The sequence below is a fragment of the Myxocyprinus asiaticus genome, chromosome 39 (assembly GCF_019703515.2).
Source record: "Myxocyprinus asiaticus isolate MX2 ecotype Aquarium Trade chromosome 39, UBuf_Myxa_2, whole genome shotgun sequence".
In the NCBI taxonomy this organism is placed as follows: domain Eukaryota; kingdom Metazoa; phylum Chordata; class Actinopteri; order Cypriniformes; family Catostomidae; genus Myxocyprinus; species Myxocyprinus asiaticus.
In genome coordinates, this window is record NC_059382.1 from 14,516,845 (window position 1) to 14,530,357 (window position 13,513).

At 36.3% G+C, this 13,513-nt stretch overlaps 1 protein-coding gene across 5 annotated transcripts in view; it reads left to right on the forward strand.

Annotated features, from left to right (window-relative positions):
- The window catches only part of LOC127429475 (ARF GTPase-activating protein GIT1-like), a 47,896-nt gene extending 40,705 nt beyond the window's left edge, over positions 1 to 7,191 (forward strand). For all 5 annotated transcript variants that reach the window (XM_051678477.1, XM_051678478.1, XM_051678479.1 and 2 more), the window contains 6 exons: positions 621 to 902; positions 2,102 to 2,179; positions 2,262 to 2,341; positions 2,959 to 3,123; positions 3,220 to 3,283; positions 4,446 to 7,191. In XM_051678477.1, coding sequence (XP_051534437.1) covers positions 621 to 902; positions 2,102 to 2,179; positions 2,262 to 2,341; positions 2,959 to 3,123; positions 3,220 to 3,283; positions 4,446 to 4,661 — 885 coding nt within the window. In that variant the 3' untranslated portion in view covers positions 4,662 to 7,191. The remainder of the gene's footprint in view (positions 1 to 620; positions 903 to 2,101; positions 2,180 to 2,261; positions 2,342 to 2,958; positions 3,124 to 3,219; positions 3,284 to 4,445) is intronic.
- Positions 7,192 to 13,513: the final 6,322 nt, after the last annotated feature.

The window sequence follows — 13,513 nt, forward strand, 5'->3', positions numbered from 1 at the left end:
TGTTTACAAATCCATTTACGGTTGCTGATCACCACTATGTGCTGTGTGCACATCCCAATGTCATTCTATCAGGTAGAATTTCACACAGATTGATGTTATAAAATGCTTAAAGCTGAAGTGTCATTTTGTTTCTATTTATAAATGTCTTAATATGTAACTAAGTCAGCTATTTATAGGTTGATTCCCCCGAAACGTTTAAACACTGTGGCTCTGCTCTGTTTAAGCATCCTGACAAGCCTGACTTGGCAACATTGGCTTATCCACTGGAAGCAGTTTGGGGCGGGACTATCTATTTGACGACCAGTGGCAGATGGGGGAATGTTCGGGGAACTTCAAAGTCATTATTTTTGTGATTTCCTTTTGGATTGTTTTACACACTTCAGCTTTAAATTTAAGCAAACCATCACAGACCTGTTTGATTGACCTATCATAAACCATTTATACTGAGAATGAAGCCCTTTCTTGTCCAGACAACCTTAAACTTCCTGTCCATCACAATGACACCGTTTTATTGGCCCCAGCATGATGTAGTCCTCCATATTGCAACTGTTGTGTTTTCTTTGGTCCTTGTGTTTGTGGATGTGTGTGTGACTCCCGGTGATGCCCCTCCATCCCTGTAGATCACGCGGATGCAGTCGGAGAACAGAGTGCTGCGGGGGGCCCAGGCTGGAGCCGGGGGCACTCTGACTGGAGGTGGTGGCCAAGGGCTGTGGCCCGGTGGGGTAAGGGGTACGGGAGGGGGAGGAGGGGTTGGCGGAGACTCCGGCCTAATCACACCCTCCGCCCCCCTCCGCCGGGACAGACAAGCCTTCTCTATGTATGAGCCCGTGGTGACCACCCCTAAAGCTCTCACCCCAGCCCTGGACCCCCTGACCGGCTGCCTGCAGCCTCTCAGCCCCACTGTAAGTGTGAGCATAAGTGGTCGGTCTGACCTTTTTAAACTTCATTTTCCTGGCGGGGCTCTCTTTTTCTCCCTCTGCTAACCTGAGCCCTCATTGGTGTGCTGCTTCTGCCTGGAGAACTCTGCTTCAAAGTCTGTTTATTCATCACTCACTCACTGCTCTCTACTACCACCTTATGGCCAGGCAGGATCAGTGCCTGCTCTGATAACACTCCTTTTTCAAGATATTGGCTGTGAGCTGCCTGCATGATGGTATTTTTGGAAGAACATAGACCCCATTTACACCTGACATAAATATTTGTCTCAGGTGATCCTATAACAAGTGGGCAAACTCTTAATTCTGTGTATATGTAAATCGTGGAGTGCAAAATGTTCAGAAGACCTACTTACCTGTATCTGATGTTGAGATAAAACAAGGGTTTTATCCTGCATGTTCACATGAGAACTTAGTGTTTTGCACCAAACAATGGAAGCAAGCTTCTTTATGAGGACATTTCTAGTGTCCCCATAATTCAAATAGCTTAAAAAAACTTACTAAACTATGTTTTTTTGTGTGTTTTTTTTAATGTTTTTTGTGAGGGTTAGGTTTAGGGGATAGAATCTATAGTTCGTACAGTATAAAACTTATGTCTATGGAGAGTCCTCAAGGATAGCCGCACCAACGTGTGTGTGTGTGTGTGGACATTCATACATCTGTTGGATGTAGAATTCTAGTCTGTTTGAATGCCTTGTTTTGATTTGCCTTTGCCTTGTTTTGATTTGCCTTTGCAATTATGTAAATATCCAATGTTTTGGTTATGCAATATTACATTTTTGGGCTATTGCTGACAGTGTGGTATAGTCTTTGTTTTATTAGCCTTTGTTAATGTATTTGGTGTGTACCTTTGTGCCTGCTTTATTAACTGCACTCTTTTCCAAGTTATTTAATCTGTGAGTGTCTATTTCTTAGGGTTTTCATTAGTTTAGAGAAGAGGCTGTTATTGCACTGTTAACTGAGTTTAGCTTGTAAGCTTTAAGTGGACTCTTCATGTTCTACAACTGCAATATATACTGTAGAACTTCTGTACAACTGCAGATTTTCTTTCCTCTAACAGCACGCTGCTGAAATTACTATCAAGGCTTCTCTTTTCTTTTACATTTTTGTTGTTGACTGTCCATCGGGTTTTCTTGTCATTTTAATCTGATTCTGCTTGTGTTAAGGTGCGAAAGGGAGCCCCTGCAGGGCCAACCCCTTACGGAGGGCCACACCTGTCAGCCTCCACTGAGGGACGATACAATGTGAGTGCAGTCTCATTCACATGCGAATATAAGAGTATGCATGAGCCGTAATGTGTAACAGATCTCTGTTTATCTTCTCCAGCCTTCTAAAATGGGAGAGAAATATGGAAGTGGCACAGATAGTGACTATGACAACTCTCAAACATACGACGTCTCCTTTGGGTGAGTATTTGGTGGTTTTCATACTGTGCACGTTTGCTGTGGTCCAAATCCGAGTGCTATTGTTACTGGCACCCCCCACCATGGTGGAGAACACAACACTGGTCGCTATGTTTGTGTGTTTTTTATTAATTTTGTGCCATTATGTGCACCTCAGTGAATGCCACTTGCATCTCTGTGCATCACATGCTGTAATTCAGCAGATGAGCGTTGGGAGCTATGCATTTGCAGCCCTGCTTGTGTTGCACACTTACTCAGGCACATATCACATCACCTCTTCTGTGTCCCACAACGTTCCCCTGCCACTCATATTAACAGTTTTTTAATGCAAACCGTGCTCTGTTTGGGTCTAAACTGCCAGTGTGAAAGCCCCCTTAGCCACTGTTGCATTTTTGCACTTTACAAATGGCTCGGCTTTAATTGTTGAAATCACAGTATTTCATATCAAAGTAAAACAACACTCAAAATCCATTTAACTTCTGTAATGTACATGATTTCATCATGTATCTAGTGGCCTGGCAACCCTAAGCTTAAAAACATCAAAAAAACAAACTTAAAAGCTTAAAAATTGAATGTTTATAATTCTGTGTTAATCTATATTTATTGGTGTTTTGTGGTAGCGTGAGCCGCAGCAGTGAGGAGGACAGTAGGGGGGATTTTGAAGAGACAGAGGTTGAGCCTGACCCCACTCTGCCCTGCACGGAGGACGTCATCCTCAAGACGGAACAGGTCACAAAGAACATCCAGGAGCTCCTGAGAGCTGCACAGGAGTTTAAACACGACAGGTAGGATGGACAGTTACCTGTCAAGCTGACTACTTTTACAGAGAGCAGACAGGATTAATGAAGGCAAAAAGGCCTAACATCTTTCTTTCTTTGCAGTTTTGTGCCATGCTCAGAGAAGATCCACTTAGCTGTGACAGAAATGGCTTCTCTCTTTCCCAAGGTAAATGAGGCTGCAAATGCATCTTGTTATGGCTCTTAAAAGACCCAATGAGTTTCACTTATTTAATATTGAAACAGGACATTTATGTGGGTCAAATAGAAGGGCTTATCCTGTTTTAAAATGGCCAACTGGCTGTAGTTACATCACAGCTATGAACCATGATTTGCTACTTGCAAGTTGGTTGCATCTGGTATTAGGCAAAGGGGCATTCTTATTCTAGAGAGCATTTCATTGGACAAAAAATGTGTGCAGTGCAAGATGAGTCAAGGAGTGACTTGGGGAGTACCCAAGCATATAGATTACTTAAAAGCTAATCGACATTGTCTAAAAACCAAAAAAATAAACTTTTAATTTCATGGGGGCTTTAAAAAGTCAGGCCCTCTGCCTTATTAAAGGAGTAGTTCACCCAAAATTCTCTCATCATTTACTCACCCTCATGCTATCCCAGATGTGTATGACTTTCTTTCTTCAGCTGAACACAAAGAGTTTTTAAAAGAATATCTCAGCTCTGTAGGTATATACAATGCAAGTGTATGGCGGCCAGAACTTTGAAGCCCCAAAAAGCACATAAAGGCAGCATAAAAGTAACCCACAAGACTCCAGTGTTTAATCAGTCTTTTGAAGTGATCCAATTAATTTTGGATGAGAACAGATTACAATATAACTACTTTTTCACTTAAAATCTTGACATCAGCAGTCTCTTTTCAGGCTCAATTTCACTTTCTAGCGCCATCTAGTGCTCTGCACATGCGTCAAGCACTAGGAAGTGTAATCGAGCTTGAAATTATGATCGTGCCTAGAGACTGCAATGGCAAGATGTACAGTGAAAATAAAAGTTATATTATGATCTGTTATCACCCAAAACCGATTGGATCGCATCAGAAGACATGGATTAAACCACTGGAGTCGTATGGATTACTGTTATGCTGCCTTTGTGCTTTTTGGAGTTTCAAAGTTTTGGTCACCATTCATTTGCATTGTATGGACCTACAGAGCTGAGATATTCTTCTAAAAATCTTTATTTGTGTTCTGCAGAAGAAAGAAAGCCAAACACATCTTAGGGTGAATAAATTATTCGATAATTTTCATTTTTGGGTGAACTATTCTTTCAAGGTTTTTTTATCCGAGCCTAAATCTGTCTTTTTATTGATCTGTTTCACAGAGGCCGGCATTGGACACAGTGCGCTCCTCTTTGAAGCTCCTGGCAGCCAGTGCCTCCCGTCTACAGGTGGAGTGTCGCAAAGCGGCTCCCTCCGACTCGTCGGCCAACACGGTGGACTACCAGCTCCTCACCCAGCAGGTCATCCAGTGCGCCTATGACATTGCCAAAGCTGCCAAACAGCTAGTCACCATCACCACCCGTGAAAAGAAACAGTGACCCACCCACCACAGTGGGGTCTGTCGGGCAGGGCATATAGACTGACTGGGAAAGGGAGAGGAGGAAGACACTATACTGAGAAACTGGTGGATGATGGAGAAAGGAAGTGACACACCATAGATAGAAAATGAAAGGGCAGATGGACCAGAATGTTGAGTGTTAGAACGGACGAGTAAAACGATGGGTCTAATGATTGACAAGAAGGAATTATGGGTGATGAAAAGACAGCGAAAGGTCCATGCAGATGTGGCCACCAGGATGCAGAGATGTGGAATGTTTAGGAGAGGCCAAATGGAGCAGCTTGTTGTTTCATTACACTCCTGTTCATCTTTCTGTTCTGTGTTTTGAGGATTTTCTCTCTTTGACGCGACAATATGGTCTGTTGTTTGCACACAGACAACTGTCGTGTGGTTGAATTTCTCTGTCACAAACAGACACAAGTACACAAGCACTCCTACCCTCGCCTGGAGAACCACAATATTTCCTCCTGTATTGTTTTTTGTTTTTTGTTTTCTTCTCTCTCCTGATCCTTTTTGTATTTTTAAGTGCCACTCCATTGGCTTGTTTCTCTTGGGACAGATGTACTGACTTCTAAACGAAACAAAATGAAAAACACTGGATTTATTTTAATGTTTATGACTTTTGTTTTGTATTATTGTTATAATTATCATTGTCCTTGATCTTTTATTTTGAATTTTGTTTATTTGGATTATCAGTTTTGTTTAAGTGGAAATCATGCTGAGCTTTGAGAACATTTAACAGGGGTGAACAATAACCTGTTAAACTTAAGCAAAACTCTCCCGTCCTCCAGTGTAAAAACACTGGTTCACTCGCAGTGTTTTACTATGTATACTAATTTTGTTTGTCAAAATGTGTTGAACACTAGCCAAAGGAACAGAGGGGAGTGAAGACACTACTGTTGCGGATCCCTCTATTTTCTGCGAGCACAAAAACAATGGTTGGGGGTAATTTACGGAAAAGGCTAGCCAGTTCACCCTGGCGGAGAGACAGACGGCCCTAGCTCCTCTCATCTCATCTCAACGCCTACATTAGTGGGTTTTTGATCAGTACAATGCAAACGTGTTGGCACAATCACCACATTCTTTTCCTCTCCAATTATTAAGGTGGGAAACAAGCCGTTTTATTAAAGACCACCACTACTGGACATCTCTTCTTTCTTTTCTGCACATAAACTTAATTGACGATTCATCTAATAGCCTTCTTCATTAGCTTAGTGGAGTTAACAACTTTTTAATAAGGACTCTTCCATTCTGGACCAGATTTGTTTTGTTTTTTTGTTTTGTTTTGTTTTTGTGGTGGTTTTTGTTTTCCATTTGAAAATATTTGCTCTCTGGAGTATTCATGCCTCATGCATTATAATATTTCCTGTTTTAGATTGTTTTAATCAATGCATATATGTAGTTAATGTTTATTGATGTAAAATGACCCTTACTATGTTCTATAAGCTACAAGCATGTGAATGTTGATGGTTGAAGATGACCACTATCAATGTTCTCTTCACTAACATTTCAGTTGCAGTCACAGGGAAAACGAAGATGTCCAACCACTGCATCAGGACCAGTGAACTTTTGTTGGAGGAATATAGTTGTTCAGAACTAAACTCTGTTGATTTTCAAGGGAGAGGAGTTGAACTGGAGCTTCCAATATGTACGCACACAGATACAAATTTTTCCAAAGTGAGGCTTGATACCACATCTGCGTTCAAGCCTCATCAAATTAAGTGTTAATTTGAAGAATCCCATCTCAAACTACAAGCCTTAAAACTATGTTGTTGTTCTTCATATCTGTTCTTTTACTTCCCCTACCAGCCTTAAGTTAAACCATTTTTGTTCATGCCTTTTGTTCTTTTGTTTAACTTTTTCAATATGGTGTATGGGATAATGTTAACGTCCCCCAAAATGTGTCAAAAAGATTGTCTAAAAATCTATGATCATTGCCTTTGCACATCTGCGAGACAGTAATTACACAGTAATTTTGTGAATGCATTTCTTCCACACTAGAAGCACACGGTGAGTAAAAGCGTAGTGGAGGTTTTATTTTTTCCAGATTTTTGTTTTTCCAGTAAATATGTCAGGATGGTCACTAGGGAATGGTTTATTATGTGATCATTGATATTGGGAGAAAGACCTTTGGCCATTCTTAAATAAGCACTAAATTTAGAAGTGTGTGGGAGAGGGCGTAATTGCACATTATGGATGTTTTCCCACTCATTCTGCTGTGAATGCATACTTTGCTCACGCATTGCACCAGTAAATTAATTTCTTTAAATTAATACACACACACAGGACCACTGTTCTGTAATACGGTTATACTAGTAGTTGCACTGTACTTGTAATGACTGTTCTCTGATATCATACAGTTCTTACATGAGAGATCAGCTGATGGGAGAAATTCTTTTAGTAGAGGTTACCTATAAAAAAAAAAAAGAAATTAAAAGACAAAGTAAAACCATTTAAATCGTAATAAAGACTCGCAAGCTGTACATTTGTAATCAATAAATGGAAAAACTGGATTGTTTCTTGTGAATCATTCTTTGTTTTGGGAGTTAAATCAGATAGTGGAATTATTGCAGAACAGGAAAAGATCTGTATTAATCTCCATTGTATTTGGCTTTTTCATCTGTCAAGTTACTTAGACATTTAAAAAGAAGCTAACAAGTTACTTTGAAAATTAAAAGTACAGTTGCAATCAAAATTATTCAACCCCCCCCCTGACCAGCAATACATTGTGGTGATGTGAATTAAAAAACATCAACTAAAACCTCAGTAAACAGACAAAGTAAGTTTTTAAAACACATTTGAGTGATTTTGAGAACAAAGAGTTCAATTTACCCACATTTTTAATAAAATAACTAATTCTCTCCACAAGTGTCATGTCAAAAATATTCAACCCCCAACATCAAACATTTGTGGAGCATCCTTTATCCTTAATAACAACAAATAAATGTTTTAGGTAAGTGTTCTCAGGCTTCGGACACCTCTCTATTAGAATTTTTACAAATTTCTCATGAGCAAAAGCTTCCAGCTCATTGACATCCTTTGGTTTCTGTGCTGTCACTGCTTCCTTGAAATCCCAACAAAGGTTTGCAATGGGATTTTAATTATGGACTGAAAGGGCCATTCAAGGACATTCCATGACCCATCCCTGAACCAGATTTTAGACAACTTGGAAGTATCCTTGGTGTTATTGTCTTGCTGGAAATTCCAGTGATCACAGAGCTTCAATTTACAAACTGAAGGCATCACATTTTTCATGCCAAAATGGCCTGTAATGAAATAATCTTCTCTATTAGCCTTTGAGACAGCTTATTTTTAATTGCATTTTTTGCATAGAAATACATTTTTGCTTACAACGCCTAAACTTACATTTTAAAACTTGAGTGCCATTGCAGATTGACAATTTTGTTTTAAAACAATTACTTGTGTAGCCTTACATATTTAAGAAACAGCTACATGCAATAGGGGTTGAATAATTATGACATGGCTTTATTTTTTAAAAATCCTGTTATTTACAAATATTAGGTTATATATTCACACTACGACTTTGAATGTGTCACTCAACTGATATAGATGTAAAGTTAAAAAAATTCTCTGTCATCAGAAAAGCTTAACTTTGTAAATCCTTACTGTCTTGGGGGGGGGTTGAATAATTTCAATTGCAACTGTAACTAGAAAGTTGCTTTGACATTTAAAAAGTAGCTAACAAGTTACTTTGAAAAATAAAGAGGAACAAGTTACTTTGGGGGAAAATAACTAGAGAGTTCCTTTGAAAAATAAAAAGTAACTAGCAAGTTACTTTGGAAAATAACAAGTAACTATTAAGTTAGTTTTAAAATAAAAAGTAACTATCAAGTTTCTTTGTTGTAAGTTTGTATTTGATAAGCACTTAATTCAGATGTGAAGAGAGGAAGTCACTGCAAGAAAATTCTTTAATTTGAAAAATAAAAACTAACTAGTGAGTTACTTCGAAAAATAAATAGTAACTAGCAAGTTACTTGGACATTTAAAAAGTAACTACCAAGTTACTTTGAAAAATAAAAAGTAACTAGTGAGTTACTTCGAAAAATAAATAGTAACTAGCAAGTTACTTTGAAAAATTTAAAGTAACTAGCAAGTTACTTAGAAAAATAACAAGTAACTAGTGAGTTACTTTGAAAATAAAAAGTAACTAACAAGTTACTTTGAAAATAAAAAGTAACTACTGAGTTACTTTGAAAAATAAAAAGTAACTATCAAGTTACTTAGGAGTCATTGCAAAAAAATACTTTGTTTGAAATATAAATAGTAACTAGCAATTTGCTTTGCTATATAAAAAGTAACTAGCAAGTGCTTATTTCTGTTGTTATTTTAGCTTTTTATTTGCTTTGCTAATTTGGTTGTGGTGTGCACTTCTCGGCCACAGCACCTTTGATATATAAAAAGTACCTAACAAGGTACTAACAATTTACTTTGATATATTAAGTATAACTATCAATTTATTTTGCTAATTTTACTTTGCTCTCCAGGTTCGGACTCAGTAATACAGGGCTGATGAACACTGGTGTCTTTTCCGTTTTCCTGTAGTGCTTCACATTTGATTTAAAGATGGCCTTGCATGACTTCATGATGTGTTTTGTGATGGTTAATCCCAGCTCTTCAGACTTGCTACACTATATTTGCATCTCAAGCTAATTTGAACAGGCATAGAACTCTCGCAATGTCTCATTAAGGACAACAGCAGAGTAGATGCATAAATAACTATCAAGTTACTTTGAAAAATAAAAAGTAACTAGCAAGTTACTTTGTTATAAGTTTGTGTTTGATAAGCACTTAATTCAGAAGTGTATGGGAGAGGGAGTCATTGCAAGAAAATTCTTTGAAATATAAAAAGTAACTAGCAATTCACTTTGCTATATAAAAAGTAACTAGTAAGTTACTTTGATGTATACAAGCATTAAAAGATCTGTGGCCTATACTAAATAAGCACTAAATTCAGAAGTGTATGGGAGAGGGAGTCATTGCAAAAAAATTCTTTACTTTGTTTAAAAAATAAAAAGTAACTAGTGAGCTACTTCGAAAAATAACAAGTAACTATTAAGTTACTTAAAAAAAATAAAAAGTAACTACTGAGTTACTTTGAAAATAAAAAGTAATTAGTGAGTTACTTTGAAAAATAAAAAGTAACTATCAAGTTACTTAGACATTTAAAACGTAACTAACAAGTTACTTTGATGTATATTAGCATTAAAATAACTTTGGCCAATGTTAAATAAGCACCAAATTCAGAAGTGTATGGGAGAGGGAGTCATTGCAAAAAAATACTTTGTTTGAAATATAAAAAGTAACTAGCAATTTACTTTTCTATATAAAAAGTAACTAGCAAATGCTTATTTCTGTTGTTATTTTAGCTTTTTATTTGCTTTGCTAATTTGGTTGTGGTGTGCACTTCTCGTCACAGCACCTTTGATATATAAAAAGTACCTAACAAGGTACTAACAATTTACTTTGATATATTAAGTATATCTAACAATTTACTTTGCTAATTTTACTTTGCTCTCCAGGTTCGGACTCAGTAATACAGGGCTGATGAACACGTGTCTTTTCCTTTTTCCTGTAGTGCTTCACATTTGATTTAAAGATGGCCTTGCATGACTTCATGATGTGTTTTGTGATGGTTAATCCCAGCTCTTCAGACTTGCTACACTATATTTACGTCTCAAGCTAATTTGAACAGGCATAGAACTCTCGCAATGTCTCATTAAGGACAACAGCAGAGTAGACGCATAAATAACTATGAAGTTACTTTGAAAAATAAAAAGTAACTAGCAAGTTACTTTGTTGTAAATTTGTGTTTGATAAGCACTTAATTCAGAAGTGTATGGGAGAGGAGTCATTGCAAGAAAATTCTTTACTTTGTTTGAAAAATAAAAAGTAACTAGTGAGTTACTTCGAAAAATAAATAGTAACTAGCAAGTTACTTGGACATTTAAAAAGTAACTACCAAGTTACTTTGGAAAATAACAAGTAACTATTACGTTACTTTGAAAATAAAAAGTAACTAGCAAGTTACTTTGTTTTAAGTTTGTGTTTGATAAGCACTTAATTCAGAAGTGTGTGGGAGAGGGAGTCATTGCAAGAAAATTCTTTACTTTGAAATATAAAAAGTAACTAGCAATTCACTTTGCTATATAAAAAGTAACTAGTAAGTTACTTTGCTTTATTCAAAGTAACTAACAAGTTACTTTGATGTATACAAGCATATACTAAATAAGCACTAAATTCAGAAGTGTATGGGAGAGGGAGTCATTGCAAGAAAATTCTTTACTTTGTTTAAAAAATAAAAGTAACTAGTGAGCTACTTCGAAAAATAAAAAGTAACTAGCAAGTTACTTGGACATTTAAAAAGTAACTAAGAAGTTACTTTGCTGTATAAAAAGTAACTAGTAAGTTACTTTGCTTTATTAAAAGTAACTAACAAGTTACTTTGATGTATACAAGCATTAAAAGATCTTGGCCTATACTAAATAAGCACTAAATTCAGAAGTGTATGGGAGAGGGAGTCATTGCAAGAAAATTCTTTACTTTGTTTAAAAAATAAAAAGTAACTCGTAAGTTACTTTGGAAAATAAAAAGTAACTACTGAGTTACTTTGAAAAATAAAAAGTAACTAGTGAGTTACTTCGAAAAATAACAAGTAACTATTAAGTTACTTTGGAAAATAAAAAGTAACTATTAAGTTACTTTGAAAAATAAAATTAACTAGTGAGTTACTTTGGAAAATAAGTAACTATTAAGTTACTTTGAAAAATAAAAAGTAACTATCAAGTTACTTAGACATTTAAAACATAACTAACAAGTTACTTTGATGTATACTAGTATTAAAATAACTTTGGCCAATGTTAAATAAGCACCAAATTCAGAAGTGTATGGGAGAGGGAGTCATTGCAAAAAAATACTTTGTTTGAAATATAAAAAGTAACTAGCAATTTACTTTGCTATATAAAAAGTAACTAGCATGTGCTTATTTCTGTTGTTATTTTAGTTTTTTATTTGCTTTGCTAATTTGGTTGTGGTGTGCACTTCTCGTCACAGCACCTTTGATATATAAAAAGTACCTAACAAGGTACTAACAATTTACTTTGATATATTAAGTATAACTATCAATTTATTTTGCTAATTTTACTTTGCTCTCCAGGTTCGGACTCAGTAATACAGGGCTGATGAACACTGGTGTCTTTTCCGTTTTTCCTGTAGTGCTTCACATTTGATTTAAAGATGGCCTTGCATGACTTCATGATGTGTTTTGTGATGGTTAATCCCAGCTCTTCAGACTTGCTACACTATATTTGCGTCTCAAGCTAATTTGAACAGGCATAGAACTCTCGCAATGTCTCATTAAGGACAACAGCAGAGTAGATGCATAAACATCAAACAGTTAATAAAACTGACTGGAACTACCTGTGCATTAAATGGTTTTAACACTTACATTCCAGCCAATCAGAATTGAGTATTAAAAAATGTTGATGTACACTATCAAGTTACTTTGATATATAAAAACTAAGAAGTTACTATTTTCTTTGATATATAAAATAAACTAACAAGTTACTTTGATGTATACTGGTAAGTTACTTTGATATGTAAAAATAAACTAGAAAATTACTTTGATATTAAAAAATAAAATAACAAGTTACTAACAATGTACTTTGATATATTAAAAGTAACCATTTGCTTTGTGTGTGTGTGTGTATATATATATATATATATATTTATATACACACACACAGTAACTAACAAGATACTTTGATATAAAAAAGTAACTAACAAGAACCATCTGACGCAAAACAAAGTTCATTCAAATCATTTAACACACAACTCGCCATGGATTATCTTGCTTATACCATGGTCTTTAGCCAACATTGATTAGTTAAAGCTGCCATTGATTTTTGCAGTGCAAATTTAAACTGGAACAATAAAATGGTTAATAAAATGGTTAACTTTATCTATGGGTCGTTAGAACTAGAGTTCTACCTGTTCTAAATCAAACGCAAAGATCAAGTAGTAACATAAGATTACTTTTATTTGACTGAATTAAACATCCCCATTTCCGTTGGGAAAGTATGGAAAACGCTAATAAAAACAAAAAGCAGTGCTTTATAAATTCTATTCACCATGTGCTATATTGAAAGCACTACAACAACACATTATCTGATGTTTTACACAATTGTTTTATTTTTGAAAATATACAATATAAACTAATTTCTAATCAGATGATTGCAACACACTCCCAAAGAAACTGGGACAGTCGAGTGCTTACCACTGTGTATCACCATTTCTTCTAATAACACTTAAGCATTTGGGCACTGAAGACACAAGTTTAAGTTTTGCAAGCGGATTTTCCACCATTATGCAGGCCAGAAGCACGATTGTATGGGGCTTTCAGTGTCATATATTGCACTTCATAATGTGGCACACATTCTCAATTGGAGACAGGTCAGAACTGCATGCAGGTCAATCAAGCACCCGCACTCTCTGCAGGCGTTGTCCTGCTGGAAAATGCAGGGAAGTCCCCAGTAAAGACAGCGTCTGAATGGCAGTATATGTTGCTCCAACATTTTTACATATCTTTCTGCATTAATGGTGCCCTAATAGATGCGCAAGTTATCAATGCCATGGACACTGACACACCCCCATACCATGACAGACACTGGCTTTTGGACCTGAAGCTGAAAACAGCTTGGATGGTCCTTTTCCTCTTTGGTCTAGAGAACACAAAAGATAATGATATCCTCATTATCACCACCCACCACACTGGCCCATACCAAAAAAAAAAACAAAAAAAAAAACTGCCACAAA